The sequence below is a fragment of the Oncorhynchus clarkii genome, chromosome 1 (genome assembly GCF_045791955.1).
Source record: "Oncorhynchus clarkii lewisi isolate Uvic-CL-2024 chromosome 1, UVic_Ocla_1.0, whole genome shotgun sequence".
Classification (NCBI taxonomy): Eukaryota; Metazoa; Chordata; class Actinopteri; order Salmoniformes; family Salmonidae; genus Oncorhynchus; species Oncorhynchus clarkii.
In genome coordinates, this window is record NC_092147.1 from 42,580,093 (window position 1) to 42,595,485 (window position 15,393).

The window sequence follows — 15,393 nt, forward strand, 5'->3', positions numbered from 1 at the left end:
ATGCGAAATTGGTCTAGACCAATCGGCCTGCAGCTGGTTAAAACTTTACCTGCATGACAGAAGTCAATGTATAGCTGCTGATGGAGTTCATTCTAAAGGAGTGCCACAAGGCTCAATACTAGGCCCTTTACTGTTCACTAATAATGTTGGTTTGTCTCTGAATAACAGTAACTGGGGCCTACATATCTATGCGGATGACACATTATTATTTATTCTGTGCACCCTCAGTGCAGCAGGCCATTAACACTAGAACCGCTAAAGCAGTAATTTTGACTGCTCATGAATGTATTCATGTATTATTTTGCCATATTTAAAGTCATGCCCCCCTCTGTCCTAAATTAGTCTATATAACACACTGCTGTTGTTAAAATCTTGATATCACAAACAGAACTGGAGTTATAACCAGTTTATGAGGGCATGTCATTTATTGTATGGTTTTCCCCCATTGCCCCTCCTTCTCCTGACAGTAGGACCTGCTCCGCTCCTTCTCCTGACAGTAGGGCCTGCTCCGCTCCTTCTCCTGACAGTAGGACCTCCTCCGCTCCTTCTCCTGACAGTAGGGCCTGCTCCGCTCCTTCTCCTGACAGTAGGGCCTGCTCCGCTCCTTCTCCTGACAGTAGGGCCTGCTCCGCTCCTTCTCCTGACAGTAGGGCCTGCTCCGCTCCTTCTCCTGACAGTAGGGCAAGCTCCGCTCTTTCTCCTGACAGTAGGGCCTGCTCCGCTCCTTCTCCTGACAGTAGGGCCTGCTCCGCTCCTTCTCCTGACAGTAGGGCCTGCTCCGCTCCTTCTCCTGACAGTAGGGCCTGCTCCGCTCCTTCTACTGACAGTAGGGCCTGCTCCGCTCCTTCTCCTGACAGTAGGGCCTGCTCCGCTCCTTCTCCTGACAGTAGGGCAAGCTCCGCTCCTTCTCCTGACAGTAGGGCCTGCTCCGCTCCTTCTCCTGACAGTAGGGCCTGCTCCGCTCCTTCTCCTGACAGTAGGGCCTGCTCCACTCCTTCAGTGGAATGTGTGGTGCCTAGTTGATAATCACCCCAATAATTGCCTCAACTGAACCTGAACTTCACCAAAACGAATTTCACAAGTATAACAGATTAAATAAATGAAGTAAAGTATGGTGGGGAGAAAGAGGGAGAATGGGTGGGTTGATGAGCGAGGGGAAGTGAACGATGCATAATTATGTAATCACTCATTGTGAATGAAGAACAGGGCGGGCCATTTTATTGTATTGGTATATTCTAATTATAATCTCAAAATGGTATGTACCCTATATCAGTCCACCAAATCCAATCAGTTTTATCAGTCTACTTTCGCCTACTAGGAATACACAGTGAGAGCGTGTATAATTTACGATGGCAAGAAGACCAAGACGAATGGATGCACATGCTGCGTTAGCACTGCTACGAGATCTGAATGAAAATGTCTCAGATGGTGGGTGAAGAAAATATTCATGACATCTCTGATGATTATTCTTCTCAGCCTGAATACGCTACATCTTCGAAGCCTAATCACAAAAAAGCCAGAATGGTGCGCACCGAGCAGGTGCCCGGCCACTACCGAATGAAGCAGAGACAGGAGAGAGGAAGGGATGGCACCATTTAGATAGAACAAGCCGGTGCCAATGCTACGGGCCGAGTTATCTGCACAAAAAAATGGCATCACTGAAAGAGCAGGCCCTACATCTCAAGCAAAAAACGACAACATTAATGCACTCGACAGCTTTCGTTGCTTGTGTGACATGGACATGCCACAGCATTCAGGGACTATACTGCATGGTCAATCTGACATCTGAAGTGGCCAGACAGCATTTACTGCAATGCAGCCTCCGCATACGTCAGGGCTTTCATACTTATTGCGCTTAGCGCAGCAGAGCCGAGCTATTGTGAAGGAAGTTGTCAATGAAGTGAGGTTGTGTTTATACAGGATGTACCGCCCCCACCTACCGTCGACCAGTCATGTCAATGCGGAGCCAGGGAGCCCTCTGCATTGTTACGAAATTTGAGAGGTGCACGGCGATGCAGTACGGAGCTTGATTTGGCCTCTGCATGCCTCTGGAGGCTCCGCAATTGCGTCACACATACGAAGCCTCCGACCACATTTTGGGATCAAGCATAAATTGGCTTTAAGGCGCCCACGGAACATGGAGACACTACCTGGGATCTGTCTGTTGATGAGCGGGAAGCGTTTTAATCCTGTATGTCCATGGAGCATTTGGTGGAAATAGCATGTACAGTGGGGCAAAAAAGTATTTAGTCAGCCACCAATTGTGCAAGTTCTCCCACTTAAAAAGATGAGAGAGGCCTGTAATTTTCATCATAGGTACACTTCAACTATGACAGACAAAATGAGAAAAAAAATCCAGAAAATCACATTGTAGGATTTTTTATGAATTTATTTGCAAATTTTGGTGGAAAATAAGTATTTGGTCAATAACAAAAGTGTATCTCAATACTTTGTTATATACCCTTTGTTGGCAATGACAGAGGTCAAACGTTTTCTGTAAGGTTTTCACACACTGTTGCTGGTATTTTGGCCCATTCCTCCATGCAGATCTCCTCTAGAGCAGTGATATTTTTGGGGCTGTTGCTGGGCAACACGGACTTTTAACTCCCTCCAAAGATTTTCTATGGGGTTGAGATCTGGAGACTGGCTAGGCCACTCCAGGACCTTGAAATGCTTCTTACGAAGCCACTCTTTCGTTGCCCGTGCGGTGTGTTTGGGATCATTGTTTGCAAAGAAATTCATTAAAAACCCTACAATGTGATTTTCTGGATTTTTTTTCTCATTTTGTCTGTCATAGTTGACGTGTACCTATGATGAAAATTACAGGCCTCTCTCATCTTTTTAAGTGGGAGAACTTGCACAATTGGTGGCTGACTAAATACTTTTTTGCCCCACTGTATACGGAGAGCTTCTGGTCAGACATGTAATGGATACTTTTCTTTGGAAAAACCATGTCACGGAATCGCTTCAGAGAAGTCATGCGTTTCCTCCATTTTGATGCGTTACCGCCATTCTGTCATATCAACACTTATATTCATTATAATGCCATGATTGCTTTTGTGCTAATATTCACTAGTTATCAAGCACACTTGGTGCTTATAATGATGTTTAGGCTTCTGATGTTTTCATAATTTGACCGCGCATCTTCCTGACCATGCTTGTTGGTGGATGGGGTATTTTGGGGTATTTTCTGTATTTCGTCATTATAAAAAAAAGCTGTTACGTGTTCCAACACATACACTTTCTGTTTCATAGTTGTAACAATGGCACTCCACAAATAAAATTGATTGAACACTTGCATTTTTACATATAGCCTACAGTATTTGAAATAATGTTAGCTTAGACCATCATAAACACAACTAAATTGTTATTTTTGTGATGGCATATATGAAATGTATTAATTACACTGTTAGAATGTTGCAGTCAAAAGGAGCGCTCATCAGCCTGAAGGGGGGCCCCTTGAGGCCCAGCGTTTTTTGTGTTAACGACCTTCAGCTTGGCTTTGATTCAATTCAAGAGTCGTTCGCCAATCTTAAATTAGTGGTAAATGTTGATAAAACCAAGTTTGTGTTGTTCTCCAGGTTTTGTAAAATTGACCCTAAAGATCTGCGTATCTATCTGCACCTTGAAGGGAGTCCAAATTGAGCAAGTCCCTCATTCTAAATATTTAGGAATTTGGATTGATGATAAGCTGTCTTTTAAAACACACATTGATAAATGAACAAAGAGGCTGAGAATTAAGATCGGTTTCCTTTATAGGAATAAATCCTGCCTTACTTTTTAAAACAGGAGGAAGATTGTTCAAGCATCGCTCCACCCAGTACTTGAAATAATCTATATGCACCCAGCAGCCTCTGTTTTAAAACCACTCAGCACTGCGTTTTATCACCTCACCTCACCCACCATCAGACACGGTTGGTTCTGACTGGTTCTAGAGGTTCCACAAGTCTCCACAGAGTCCGGGAAGAATGCTTTTAGTTATTGTGCCCCTATCGGATGGAATGACCTGCAGGGAACCCTTGTAAACTCAATGGGTTTCCCCCGGATAAATAAAGGTAAAATAAAAAAAAATGAAAGAGAGAGAGATCGAGGGAGGGAGAGAGAGAATGAGGGAGGGAGGGAGGGAGGGAGGCTGACAGACATGAATACAATTGAATCATATCTATACGTCAATCTCATATTCACTAATGCATCATATCTCTGATGCTTATCTCTAGGCATCAATATTGTGAAACTAATCCCCCCCCCCCTTTGAATGCAATGTATTCACATCAGCTTCATTTAATTTGGAGAATATATTTTTGCTAAAACGTGCCTGATTGACGCTTTACAATGATATCCTGTTGGCCAGGAAAGTGCCTCACTGTCTGTCTCTACTCTATAGACTGGCTTCAATCTACCGTACCGTAAAGCACAGCATCCCTGCTCACCGATACGGTCAGGGTTACATGACTAATTCCTGTTAATGTATCGGGAATCATCACTAAACATTTTTTATTTTCCCCAGTCTCCATCGTTCAGGGACTACAAGGCAGATAGAAGAGGAAAAGAGTGGAGGATGGGCACTGTGATTTGATTAAGGATATTTTAGGTGTCATTTTTTTAATAAATCCTCCAAGTGTTAAAACCAGTTAAAACCAGATTCATTGATTAGAAGTCCAAACAGGCGAGTCCAAAAAAAATCTGGATTAAATCATCTACATAGTCCGCTGATCTATCCACTATCAATCGACCTACCTTTGACCTTAATCTACCAAGTTCACCTCTCTGACACTGGAAAAGTAGTTACGTTTATAAGTTGCTTTTCCAGTCAAGGCAATGAGGTGGTTGTTGACAGGCCTTGGTTTTTATAGTGTGTGTTGCATCCTATCACAGCGGAAGGGAAGTCACAGAGGGCTCTACCATGGAGGTTAGGTTGGAAATGAATCACTGTTATATAGAAGTCGTTCAGTCTCCTCCCTGCGGAGCTCCCTGGGTCTAAAAATGTCCCATAGCTGTCCCACCCCTCCCAATCGGAATCTGTTGCAGGGGGAAGGATTTCAGGGTCGCACAGCAGCCACAACGCACCGTACACCAGTGCATCAGCCTATGTCGCCTGGAGATCTGTCTGCTCCTCATCCTTTGCCCGAGGGATGAATATCTATAGAAAGGTCTTTGTGGATTCTATTGCAGACGGGCCAGACATTAAGGCCTCAGGCTAGGAATCCGTAATGCAGTATACCGTACTGGACCCTGCTCGTTAACCCCTTATTTTTCTCACCCCAGGATATGAAATTAAACTTGAAACCTCCTCACATCCACCATGTTTGATGTGACAGAGCAAGAAGATGTCGCTATGCCGACGTCACATACAGTTACAGTATAGACATGTTGTGCGTCACAACCGGGCGTCAAAGAGGGTGCCTCTTGACAGGGAGCCGGAACATGTTTTCGTCCCATGTGTTTGAGCTGCGTTACAGTGTGATGATCTCAACAGAAAATAACAGGAAGCAGATGGAAAGTGCAGGCTTTGAGAATGACTAGCTTCCCTCTGAAGGGGGATGTTTGAAAACCATCTGCCTCTCCTATTATGCATCCAGGATCCCCTGTCTCTATGGATGAGCAGCACTGATTCTGAATCACAGGCAGCCTCCGTTCTGTCTGTCCTCCCTCTGTCCTCCAGGGACGGAAGAGGGGGAGAGGGGCCTGAGGGGTCTGGGGGAGAGGGGCCTCGGAGTGGGGGCCAGCCAGGCTCCTGCTCCAGGGACCCAGCTGGACTTTGGAGGGGCCTGTAGAACCTTGCCCTCCTGCCTGAATATTGACAGGCCCTCCTCTAAAAGCAACAATGCCAGCTTGCAGCTTTTGTTCTAGGAGCTAGGGGGCCTACCACCTAATCACTTACAGAATCACTCTGTGGTGTTGCACTGGGAGGAGAAGAGACACAAAGGACCACTGAAACAAATTTGAGAGAGAGAGAGAGAGAGAGAGAGAGAGAGAGAGAAAATTATGTTCTCAATGTTCATAACCCTATTCAATTAAACTACTCGGTCTGCAACCCAGAATGTGTATGATACTGGTTGAATGAAACAGACAGAGGCCCAGCTAAAATAGTCTGTTGTACAAAACCATTCATTTTATACTAGCTACTTACGTACTTTTGCACACAAACAGACTCCTTACGCACAGAGAGAAAGAGAGCGAGAGAGAGAGAGATGTTTTTGTGGTGGCCAGACAGAAGTGTGTGGGATTATGGGTTGATTATGCTCTGCGTGTGTGCAAATGTGATTCGCTGGAAAAATAGAAGGAAATATTTAGAACCTGTGCAAAGCTGGGTTTTGTTCACATGCTGTTGGTACAGGTGTGAACCAATTATGTATATAAACCCTGGATTGCTGATGCTATGTGTTGGCCATTGAATAGGAATGGAATTCTTCAGTATTTCAATGAAATGTTTCAAGGACAGAATTACATGCATTGAAGTATTTATTGTTGTACTGGTGACATTAACATTATTAATCTCTAAAAACGATACTTTAGGGACATTTTTTTATTTGTATGTTTACCTCACATAACAGAATTTTAAAAGTATGTCAACAATATAATAAACGTGGCAAAAGCGAATGTAGACATTAATAAATGCATTTCTATAGCTTCCAAATTATTTTTTTTACAATGGTGGGAGAGTGCCAAGATGGAGGTGCGGTGGCTTCAACACAGCGCCCCCTATCAGTCATCTAGTGTAAATAATCATTGGTGTGAACAGATGGGAAAACAAAGCTGACTTATACTGTAATCAGTGTCAATGGCAACAAATTGACAACACATTCTAAATGTCACGTAGGGATCCTCTCCTGTCCCACGAGCCAGTTGATCAGTGTCGTCATGATGCTGACAGTAAAGATTGATTGGGTGACACTGTGTCATATGGGACAGTTTGTGGTTGATTGACCATGATGACCGTGACCGAGGCTTTTCAATCGAGTTATTCAGTAGTCATGAATGGTTGAGCTCTCTGTCTATGAAAGAGTCCTCTCGTCTCTGAGCAGGTTCATTGTGTGTGGCCACACGTGCATGTCCAGCCTGTACCGCCACCCACCGTGACGTGCTGTTGTGTTTCCGTGGAGACGGGATGGGGATCAGCTGTCGGTGTGTGTGTGTGTATGACACAGAAGGTGGTCAACGGTCAATGAAAGGATGAATGTTGAATACATCTTCTGCTGCTAAACCTCCTTATCTCACACACACACACACACACACAAACACACACACACACACACACACACACACACACACAGTACTGAGCAGAAAAGTACTGATATACAGTGCATTCAGAAAGTATTCAGACCCCTTGACTTTTCCCACATTTTGTTACGTTACAGCCTTTTTTTTCCTTTATCAATCTACACACAATACCTCATAGTGACAAAGCAAAAACTGTTTTTCAGAAATGTGCATGATGCTCATGCCCACAGCATGATGCTGCCACCATGCTACACGTAGGAAAGGTGCCAGGTTTCCTCCAGATGTGAAGCTTGGCATTCAGGCCAACGAGTTCAATCTTGGTTTCATCATCATGACAGAGAATCTTGTTTCTCATGGTCTGAGAGTATTTAGGTGCCTTTTGGCAAACTCCAAGTGGGCTGTCATGTGCCTTTTACTGAGGAGTGGCTTCCGTCTGGCCACTCATAAAGGCCTGATTGGTGGAGTGCTGCAGAGATGGTTGTCCTTCTGGAAGGTTCTCACATCTACATGAAGAGTCTTGGTGGTTCCAAACTTCTTTAATTTAAGAATGATGGAGGCCACTGTGTTCTTGGGGACATTCAATGCTGCAGACATGTTTTGGTACCAATCCCCAGATCTGTGCCTCGACACAATCTCGTCTCGGCGCTCTAAAGACAATTTCTTCGACCTCATGGCTTGGTTTTTGCTCTGACATGCACTGGTAACTGTGGGACCTTATATAGACAGGTGTGTTCCTTTCCTGTCCAATCAATTGAATTTACCACAGATGGACTCCAATTAAGTTGTAGAAACATCTCAAGGATGATCATTGGAAACAGGATGCACTAGAGCTCAATGTCTAGTCTCATAGCAAAGGGTCTGAATACTTACGTAAATAAGGTATATCTGTTTTTAATTTTTAATACATTTGCAAAAATGTCAAAAAACCTGTATTCACTTTTTTTTCTTTCTTTTAAATCAATTTAAGAATAAGGCTGTAAAGTAATAAAATGTGGACAAAGTCAAGGTATCTGAATACTTTCCGAAGGAACTGTACAGTATATGCACATTCCCCTCCACACACACATGAATAGCCAAACTCAACAAACCATGACAGCTGGTCAAACCTGGTAACTTAATTGCTAAATCATCAACTTTTGCTGGGGAGCTTTAACTTCATCCGCATGAAGCTCTATTGCGCTCTCCCTGCATTAAGATCTGCACTGGAGCACAAGGGATTTAACCATAATAAATGACCCCTGTCTACAAATACATCTCAAAATGCTGCACGCTGCTTATTCAACACTTTGAGTTGTGATGTTGACTCAAAAATCAATTAGTAATTAAGTGTGGTAGAAAAATGGTGCATTGAGAAATAAGTTAATTTAAGGTAGTATGACTACAAGTAATAAAGGCTTATATCTTATGAATTATTCATTCCTCTTCTGGGATGTTGGAGAGATGATGACGATGAGGTGGAAACAGTGTTCCTGAATTATTAATTGACCAATCAGAGAGAGTATCTCAAGCTCTCTGGGGGAATCGTCCAACTGGGTATGGTTTTGAGGGAGTGTGGTACTGAGACTGTTACATCTGAGAGGAGCCAACTCTCTGTCCAGACCTCTGTCGCTCAGACATGCACAACTAGTACTGTCACCTAGCAATACAACTAAATGTTATACTTTTATGTACAATACACAAATGTTTGAAAAAATACATATTCATTTCGCATGAAGAAATCTCAATTAAAAAAAAGAGTAATCACAATTTTACAGTTAAATTGAAATGTATTAAAATACTGTAATAATGATCTTATCCTTTGATTTAATTATGGGCACAGTCTATTCACAGTATCAATCGGGCCGACATAGGAGAGCCACGGCTGCCGTCAACTCAGCCACCTCCTGGTCCTCTGAGGTCAGACCCTGCACTGCCCCGTGGGGGTACCATCTCATGTTTAGATTCAGCCTTCCTCTTCCGTAGAAGTCGTAGATTTTCTACTGGGTTGTCTGGCCACCGAGGCTTCTGCTTCTCTGACAGTTTGGTGAAAATCAGAGCTCTGTGCCTTCACGACGCTCTGCATACCAACCAGACAGCATTTTTCTTGGTCTGGCAGGTGCTGAATGTACTGGGAGATTAACAGCCCTATTTGGCATGGCCAGCGCTCCCAGTACAACATACATACAGACGCCGAAGTATCCTGTTAAACTGTAGAGAGAAAGAAAAAACGCAAGTCAAAAAAGCCATAAGCCATGAACCTTGGGAATAAATGTTAAGAATACAGTTTGATTGTCACCCTTGTTTTTTGTATTTTGAAATTCAACTTCAATGTCCTCTGAAATAGGTTCGGAAATGTTATCCACCATTTTGGAAAACAAAAAAAACAAACACCAAAAAAAACAAACACCAAAACAGTTCCAAAACAACACTGGTGCCTATCAATATTCTGCATTTAAACATTCTGCTGGAGTTCCTGTATTCAATTGTGGTATTATCACATTCAAATGTTCTAACTTGCTTCTTTATTGTGATGTTATAATTGTCTTCAAGTGAATTGAACACACACACACAGGGCATAGTTTACTACAATACAGTATCTACTACGTTGCCTGATTTATTTATTTTTTGCTTTTCATGATGTACTCAGGCCTCATTTAGTCATATTAATATGATCCCCTGAATAAATAAAAATGATAAATGAATGTATAACCAAGTCGTTCAAAGAACCATAACATATATTCGGTCTTACCACAGTTTAAAAGTTCCTCTGCACCTCCTAAACGATGGTGTCTTGTCTCGGAGTAAGCGCTTCATTGAGGCCTCTTCAGGTACTAACTCCCATCGTAGACATCATTCTGGCTAAGACCTGCTGGGGGATATGGTGTTGCGTGCTATTCAGTGAGCCTATAGGAGTGTCGCAGAAGCTGTGCGCGTGCCTGTAGGAAAGCAACATTTCTGTGCAAGTAGACAAAAAGTACAATCTCATCTAATCTCATTTCATACTCTAATCTTCTACACTTGACCTTACATTACATGGATTCTGAGGGAATAATAAGCCATAATGTAAATAGGTAGAAAGTGTTCATTCGCATCTCATGGGACCTGCAGGTAACTGCTTAGAATAAAGGAAACACCAACATAAAGTGTCTTAACAGGGTGTTGGACCACCACGAGCCACCAGAACAGCTTCAATGCACCTTGGCATAGATTCTTCAAGTGTCTGGAACTCTATTGGAGGGATGCAGGACCGTTCATTCACAAGAAGATTCCGTCATTTGGTGTTATGTTGGTGGTGGTGGAAAACGCTGTCTCAGGCGCCGCTCCAGAATCTCCCATAAGTGTTCAATTGGGTTGAGATCTGATGACAGACGTCCATGGCATATGGTTTACATCGTTTTCATACTCATCAAACCATTCAGTGACCACTCGTGCCCTTTGGATGGGGGCATTGTCATCCTATGGGGGCATAGCCAAGGTAGCCAAAATAATGGCCTGCCCAGCATTTCTATACATTATCCTAAGTATGCTGGGATGTTTATTGCTTAATTAACTCAGGAACCACACCTGTGTGGTGTGGAAGCACCTGCTTTCAATATACTTTGTATCCCTCATTTACTCAAGTGTTTCCATTATTTTGGCAGTTACCTGTAGATCGTAGACTATGCAACGTAAATAAAATTGAGCATTTCTTATTGGACAAGGCCACGTAATCACTCTCTATTTCAGTCTGTTTGGTTCTTAATGAATGCAACCCTGGTGCTGTAGAGGTAGCCTTTACAGGTGTGAACAGGATCCACCTTTCAAACATGGCCGGTATCCAGGGGTCATTGGCTGAGTGGTTTCTGCTGTTGTTGATCACTGCTGTGATCACCTCAATCAAGCATAAAGCCAGGATTCCTTTGTCATGACAAGTCAGCTCGGAGCGCTGTGTGAAAACCTGTGTCAGGAGAATGGGGACACTGTGTCTATTGATCTGAGACAGGGGCTGAAATATCATCGCACAATACCCTTGATGCCAAGAGGGACAACCCTGGAGCTTTGTAGGTGATAAGAATGGCCCTGGTGGGGACATAGTCTTCTCCATAACCATATCCAAAGTGTATAAGATATTTTGCCATTAAAGGTTTGGACTGAACTGGCTACTTGAGTGCTGCTGGTTTCAGATCATTACTACCACTACCATTGTGCCCTTGAGGAAGGCACTTAACCGCGGCTAACCCTCTGCCTCTCCAAGACCGATTTACGTTCTAACCAAATACTGTATCTAATCTTTATTCTCATCTATTCCCTCTCTGTCTCCCCAGGCGTTTGGCCAGGCCTACTCCAACCAGCGTAAAGTGGCGGAGGACGGCGAGAGCAACGAGGAGTCACTGCTGCAGGAGTCAGCATCTAAGGAGGCCTACTACATGGGCCGGCTGCTGGAGTTGCAGACTGAGCTGAAGCTGAGCCGCTCGGTGGCGTCCAACGCGTCCAACGAGAGCGAGAGGCTCAACGCCGTGCTGCAGGAGAACAGCGAAGTAGTGGCCTTTGACCGCTGATGTCACTTACTCACACCTCAGACTAGTATCAGGCTGTAGTACAGTTTGAGCTGGGACATGGTTTCACTTTTCCACTGTGGGCTACTGTGAATCCACAGTGTGATGTTGTGTACACAATGTAGCCTGCAGTCGGTACTGTAGTGTCCCACATTTAGATTTGTAGATTAACATGAGGTGCATCTTGCTTGTCTTCATTTCTTCCCTGCTGATCTGTTTTATTGGTGGTGTTGTTTGTGTTATAGTCTATGTTAGATACAGTAGCGGTCACAGGGCCACTCTGAATAGGGGTTAAGGGGTCACGCAGAGTGTTTGTGTGTGTGTGTGCATGTGTGCGTAAGCGTATATGCCTGTGTGTGTGAGGTGGGGGGGGTTACGTGCGTGTCTGCAGTCGCAGAGGGGTTCTGTCCGGGGTCAGACGCTGCTGCGGCCACGACCCCATTGTGGAAGGCAAATCCTGTGCTAAGCTAGGGAATAAGAGAAATGCCCTGAGCTCGGCACATGTGCGTCCCCGAGTGAGCCGGGCTGCTCTCCCATCACACAGACTGGGCAGACTGTACCCTCCCAGCCTGGGAGCCGCAGCAGTTCATTCACTAGTTAGATTAGCTGCTCCACGCGCTGTTGGCAGGGACCTCTGGGGTCGCACAGTTAATGTTTATTTCCGCTTCACTCGTCATACCAAGCTTGTCAAAAAATGTCAGTCCAGTTAATGTGATTCAAATCTTTGTAAAAGACCAATATAATTTGTCTCGGATGTATAAGATTATAAATCATTTAACCAATCAACCAAAGTCTAAAACATATTGAAAGATTACATAGGCTACACATGTAATTGGGCCAGAAACCATTGGTACTGCCCTATGAAAAGCCTCCTAATGAATAGGAAGAGCCGACGAAAGGATATTCTGGCTGTTGCTCTTTAAAACGACCGGCCCCTCAGCCTCCCATTTTTACTGTGCCTAGTTTAATCAAGCCAATACACTGTCTCTGCCTCCTCTGACCAGGGCAGCCCTTGGCTCTTTGATGATCTGTTGGTTAGCCTGTTGCCTTGCTGTGTAGACCTCATTTGCCTGTGCGGCGCATATCAATTAGAAGCCCGTCTTTTTTTTTATGCGGGAGACAGATGCTGCAGCTACACAAGGGGCTTCATTTGTCTCTGACTGCGTCTAATCAGCTGCTTTCATGTGGATTCCAAACAGCTTCTGTCTCAGCAGTATTTGCATCTAGGAAAACCAATGGAATGCAGTGAAGAAAGTGTTTTTCTAGGCTCGGAGGCTAAAGGATAGAGACTAGGTTAATAGTAGGCTCTGTGTATTATACTGTTTGTAAATGAAATAAGCTCTGGCCTGTCGCTAGTTGTTAACCTGCATTATTGAAATTAATCCTGGCCCTGATGTAGAATGGGCTACAGTGTTGTCCTTTACCATTGTGGCTGTGTTGTGCCGGTGTTTGACGGTGTGCTGGCCTTGACCTGACCCCTATGGTGGTGTGGAGGAGCCTCTGATAGACCCTAGCCTCTATAGACCCTCGCTGGCAGATCATTGGCCAGTAATCCCTCTGGACTTAGTCCTTATGCCCTGCGTTGTGACGAATATGTAATGAGAAAACACTGTCCATTAGCAACCCTCAGGGGTCATATACAATAAACAGTAATGTCACAGAGTTTGTTTGTTAGCTGTTTTTCCCAAATTTATTTTTGCCATTCTATTGTCTTCCTCGTAAGTTGCCTCGAGGTAGCAACAGGGGAAGTGCTGCATCGCGATGAGTAGCAACTCTTTGCTACAATGCTCTATAGTGTGTCTCGAGGTGGGTGGGTGTCTTCTGGAAGGGATAACAAGAGGAGATAGAGTGCTCTGATATCTAAGTGGTCTTCTTTTCTTCTTTTTGTGTGAATCTTGGCGTTGACATCCACATGAAAACGCGGAGCTTTCGCTGCTGAGGCTCATCTTCCCGACTTGTAACCGATTCCCCAGATTTATGACATTTTCGGGTCACTACTAGAATTTCTCCCACCTAATATATCATCTGATCCACCACAGCATGTTCAGATCTCTATGGCTACTGCCTCTGTTCTCTGCGAGAAATGATCTTGCTGAAAATGAGAGTGCTGAGTCTTCGCTTTTAAACTCAAGGGGGGCAATTTGTTTGACAGAGTCTCAGTCTGATTATCATCAACACATCAGAGGAGATACTGTGTGCGTGTGCGTGGCCTATTTAGATTTGGTGCATTAAAGAGAGACAAGAGGCCAGGTATCTGGACTGGACTTATAGATCCAGCAGAACAAAGGCATCTGTTATTACTGCATCCAGGAGTTTCAGAACATGCAGCAAAGTGCCACTGGTTCACGTACTATGGGGCCAACAGAGAGACAAAGTAGTGCTGACACATGCCAGACTGTTTTAGTTCGTGTTTCGCCACATAGACGTTCATACTGTAGTTAATATACAGTAATTACGTCATGTTTTAACTACCCAGTAAAGATGCGGTAGTTTGGCGGCCAGCAGTGGATCTACACAAGTCAAACGATTCTATGTGATTTAAACATGTTTTGTGAATGATTATACAGTATGTACTTGATGTGTTGAACTGTTTGCAGATTAGGACCTGACTTTGCCCTCACTTTCCTTCCCTCGCTCCTCTCTACTCCCAGAGTAATGAGGTGCTGGAGTTGCAGCGGAGCCGGATGAGGGAGGAGATCAGGGAGTGTAAATTCAGAGAGGCCCGTCTCCTACAGGACTACACCGAGCTGGAGGAGGAGAACATCACCCTCCAGAAACTAGTGTCCACACTCAAACAGAACCAGGTCAGCATCAACACCATTGCTGTTATGGTTTAGTGCACACACAGTACAGACAGCCACGTCTGTCTCTCAGTCATTACCGTTATTGTTTACCTCGCACAGTCATCAATACATCTTAAAAATGACTCATACACAGTCATAGCAAATGATGTTACTCAAATGTTGACTCAGCTCATCCAAGTTCCTTATTGTCTGACCTTAAAGAGGCAATCTGCAGTTGCTACATCTTTTGGACATATAAATGAATGATATGTACCCATTGATTCTTGAAGAATATAACTTAGAAATGCCCCATGAGCTTAGTTCAACTCTCGTACCCCATCAGAACACTAAATATAAACTTGTTTTACTACAATGTTTGTTAACAAAGTAAATAAAAACAAACACTAGATAGCCTCAAAACATAGATACAACTGTATGTTGATATCATCATTGCATCCATAGCTCTGGCTATGAATTTGAGAGTGGCTACATATTCATCAGCTTTTTACTGAAATGGGGGTGGGGATAACGATTGGTTAGTGTTTGACCTGCTGATTGTGGCTTTAAAACTACTAACAATGCATGTGACTTATTATCCTTGTCATCCATCTGTGTCATTTGTCTGTGTGTCATCTATCTGTGTCCTTTCTCTCTGTATGTCATCCATCTGTGTCCTTTCTGTCTGTGTGTCATCCATCTGTGTTCTTTCTGTCTGTGTATTCTATATCTGTGTCATTTCTGTCTGTGTGTTCTCTATCTGTGTAATTTCTGTCTGTGTTCTCTATCTGTGTGTTCTCTATCTGTGTCATTTCTGTCTGTGTGTTTTCTATCTGTGTCCTTTCTGTCTGTGTGTTTTCTATCTGTGTCCTTTCTGT

General features: G+C 43.8%; 1 protein-coding gene across 3 annotated transcripts in view; it reads left to right on the top strand.

Moving 5' to 3' along the window:
• The window catches only part of LOC139407249 (bicaudal D homolog 1a), a 94,281-nt gene that overhangs the window by 68,595 nt on the left and 10,293 nt on the right, over positions 1-15,393 (top strand). For all 3 annotated transcript variants that reach the window (XM_071150862.1, XM_071150880.1, XM_071150871.1), the window contains exons 2-3: positions 11,505-11,717; positions 14,387-14,539. In XM_071150862.1, coding sequence (XP_071006963.1) covers positions 11,505-11,717; positions 14,387-14,539 — 366 coding nt within the window. The remainder of the gene's footprint in view (positions 1-11,504; positions 11,718-14,386; positions 14,540-15,393) is intronic.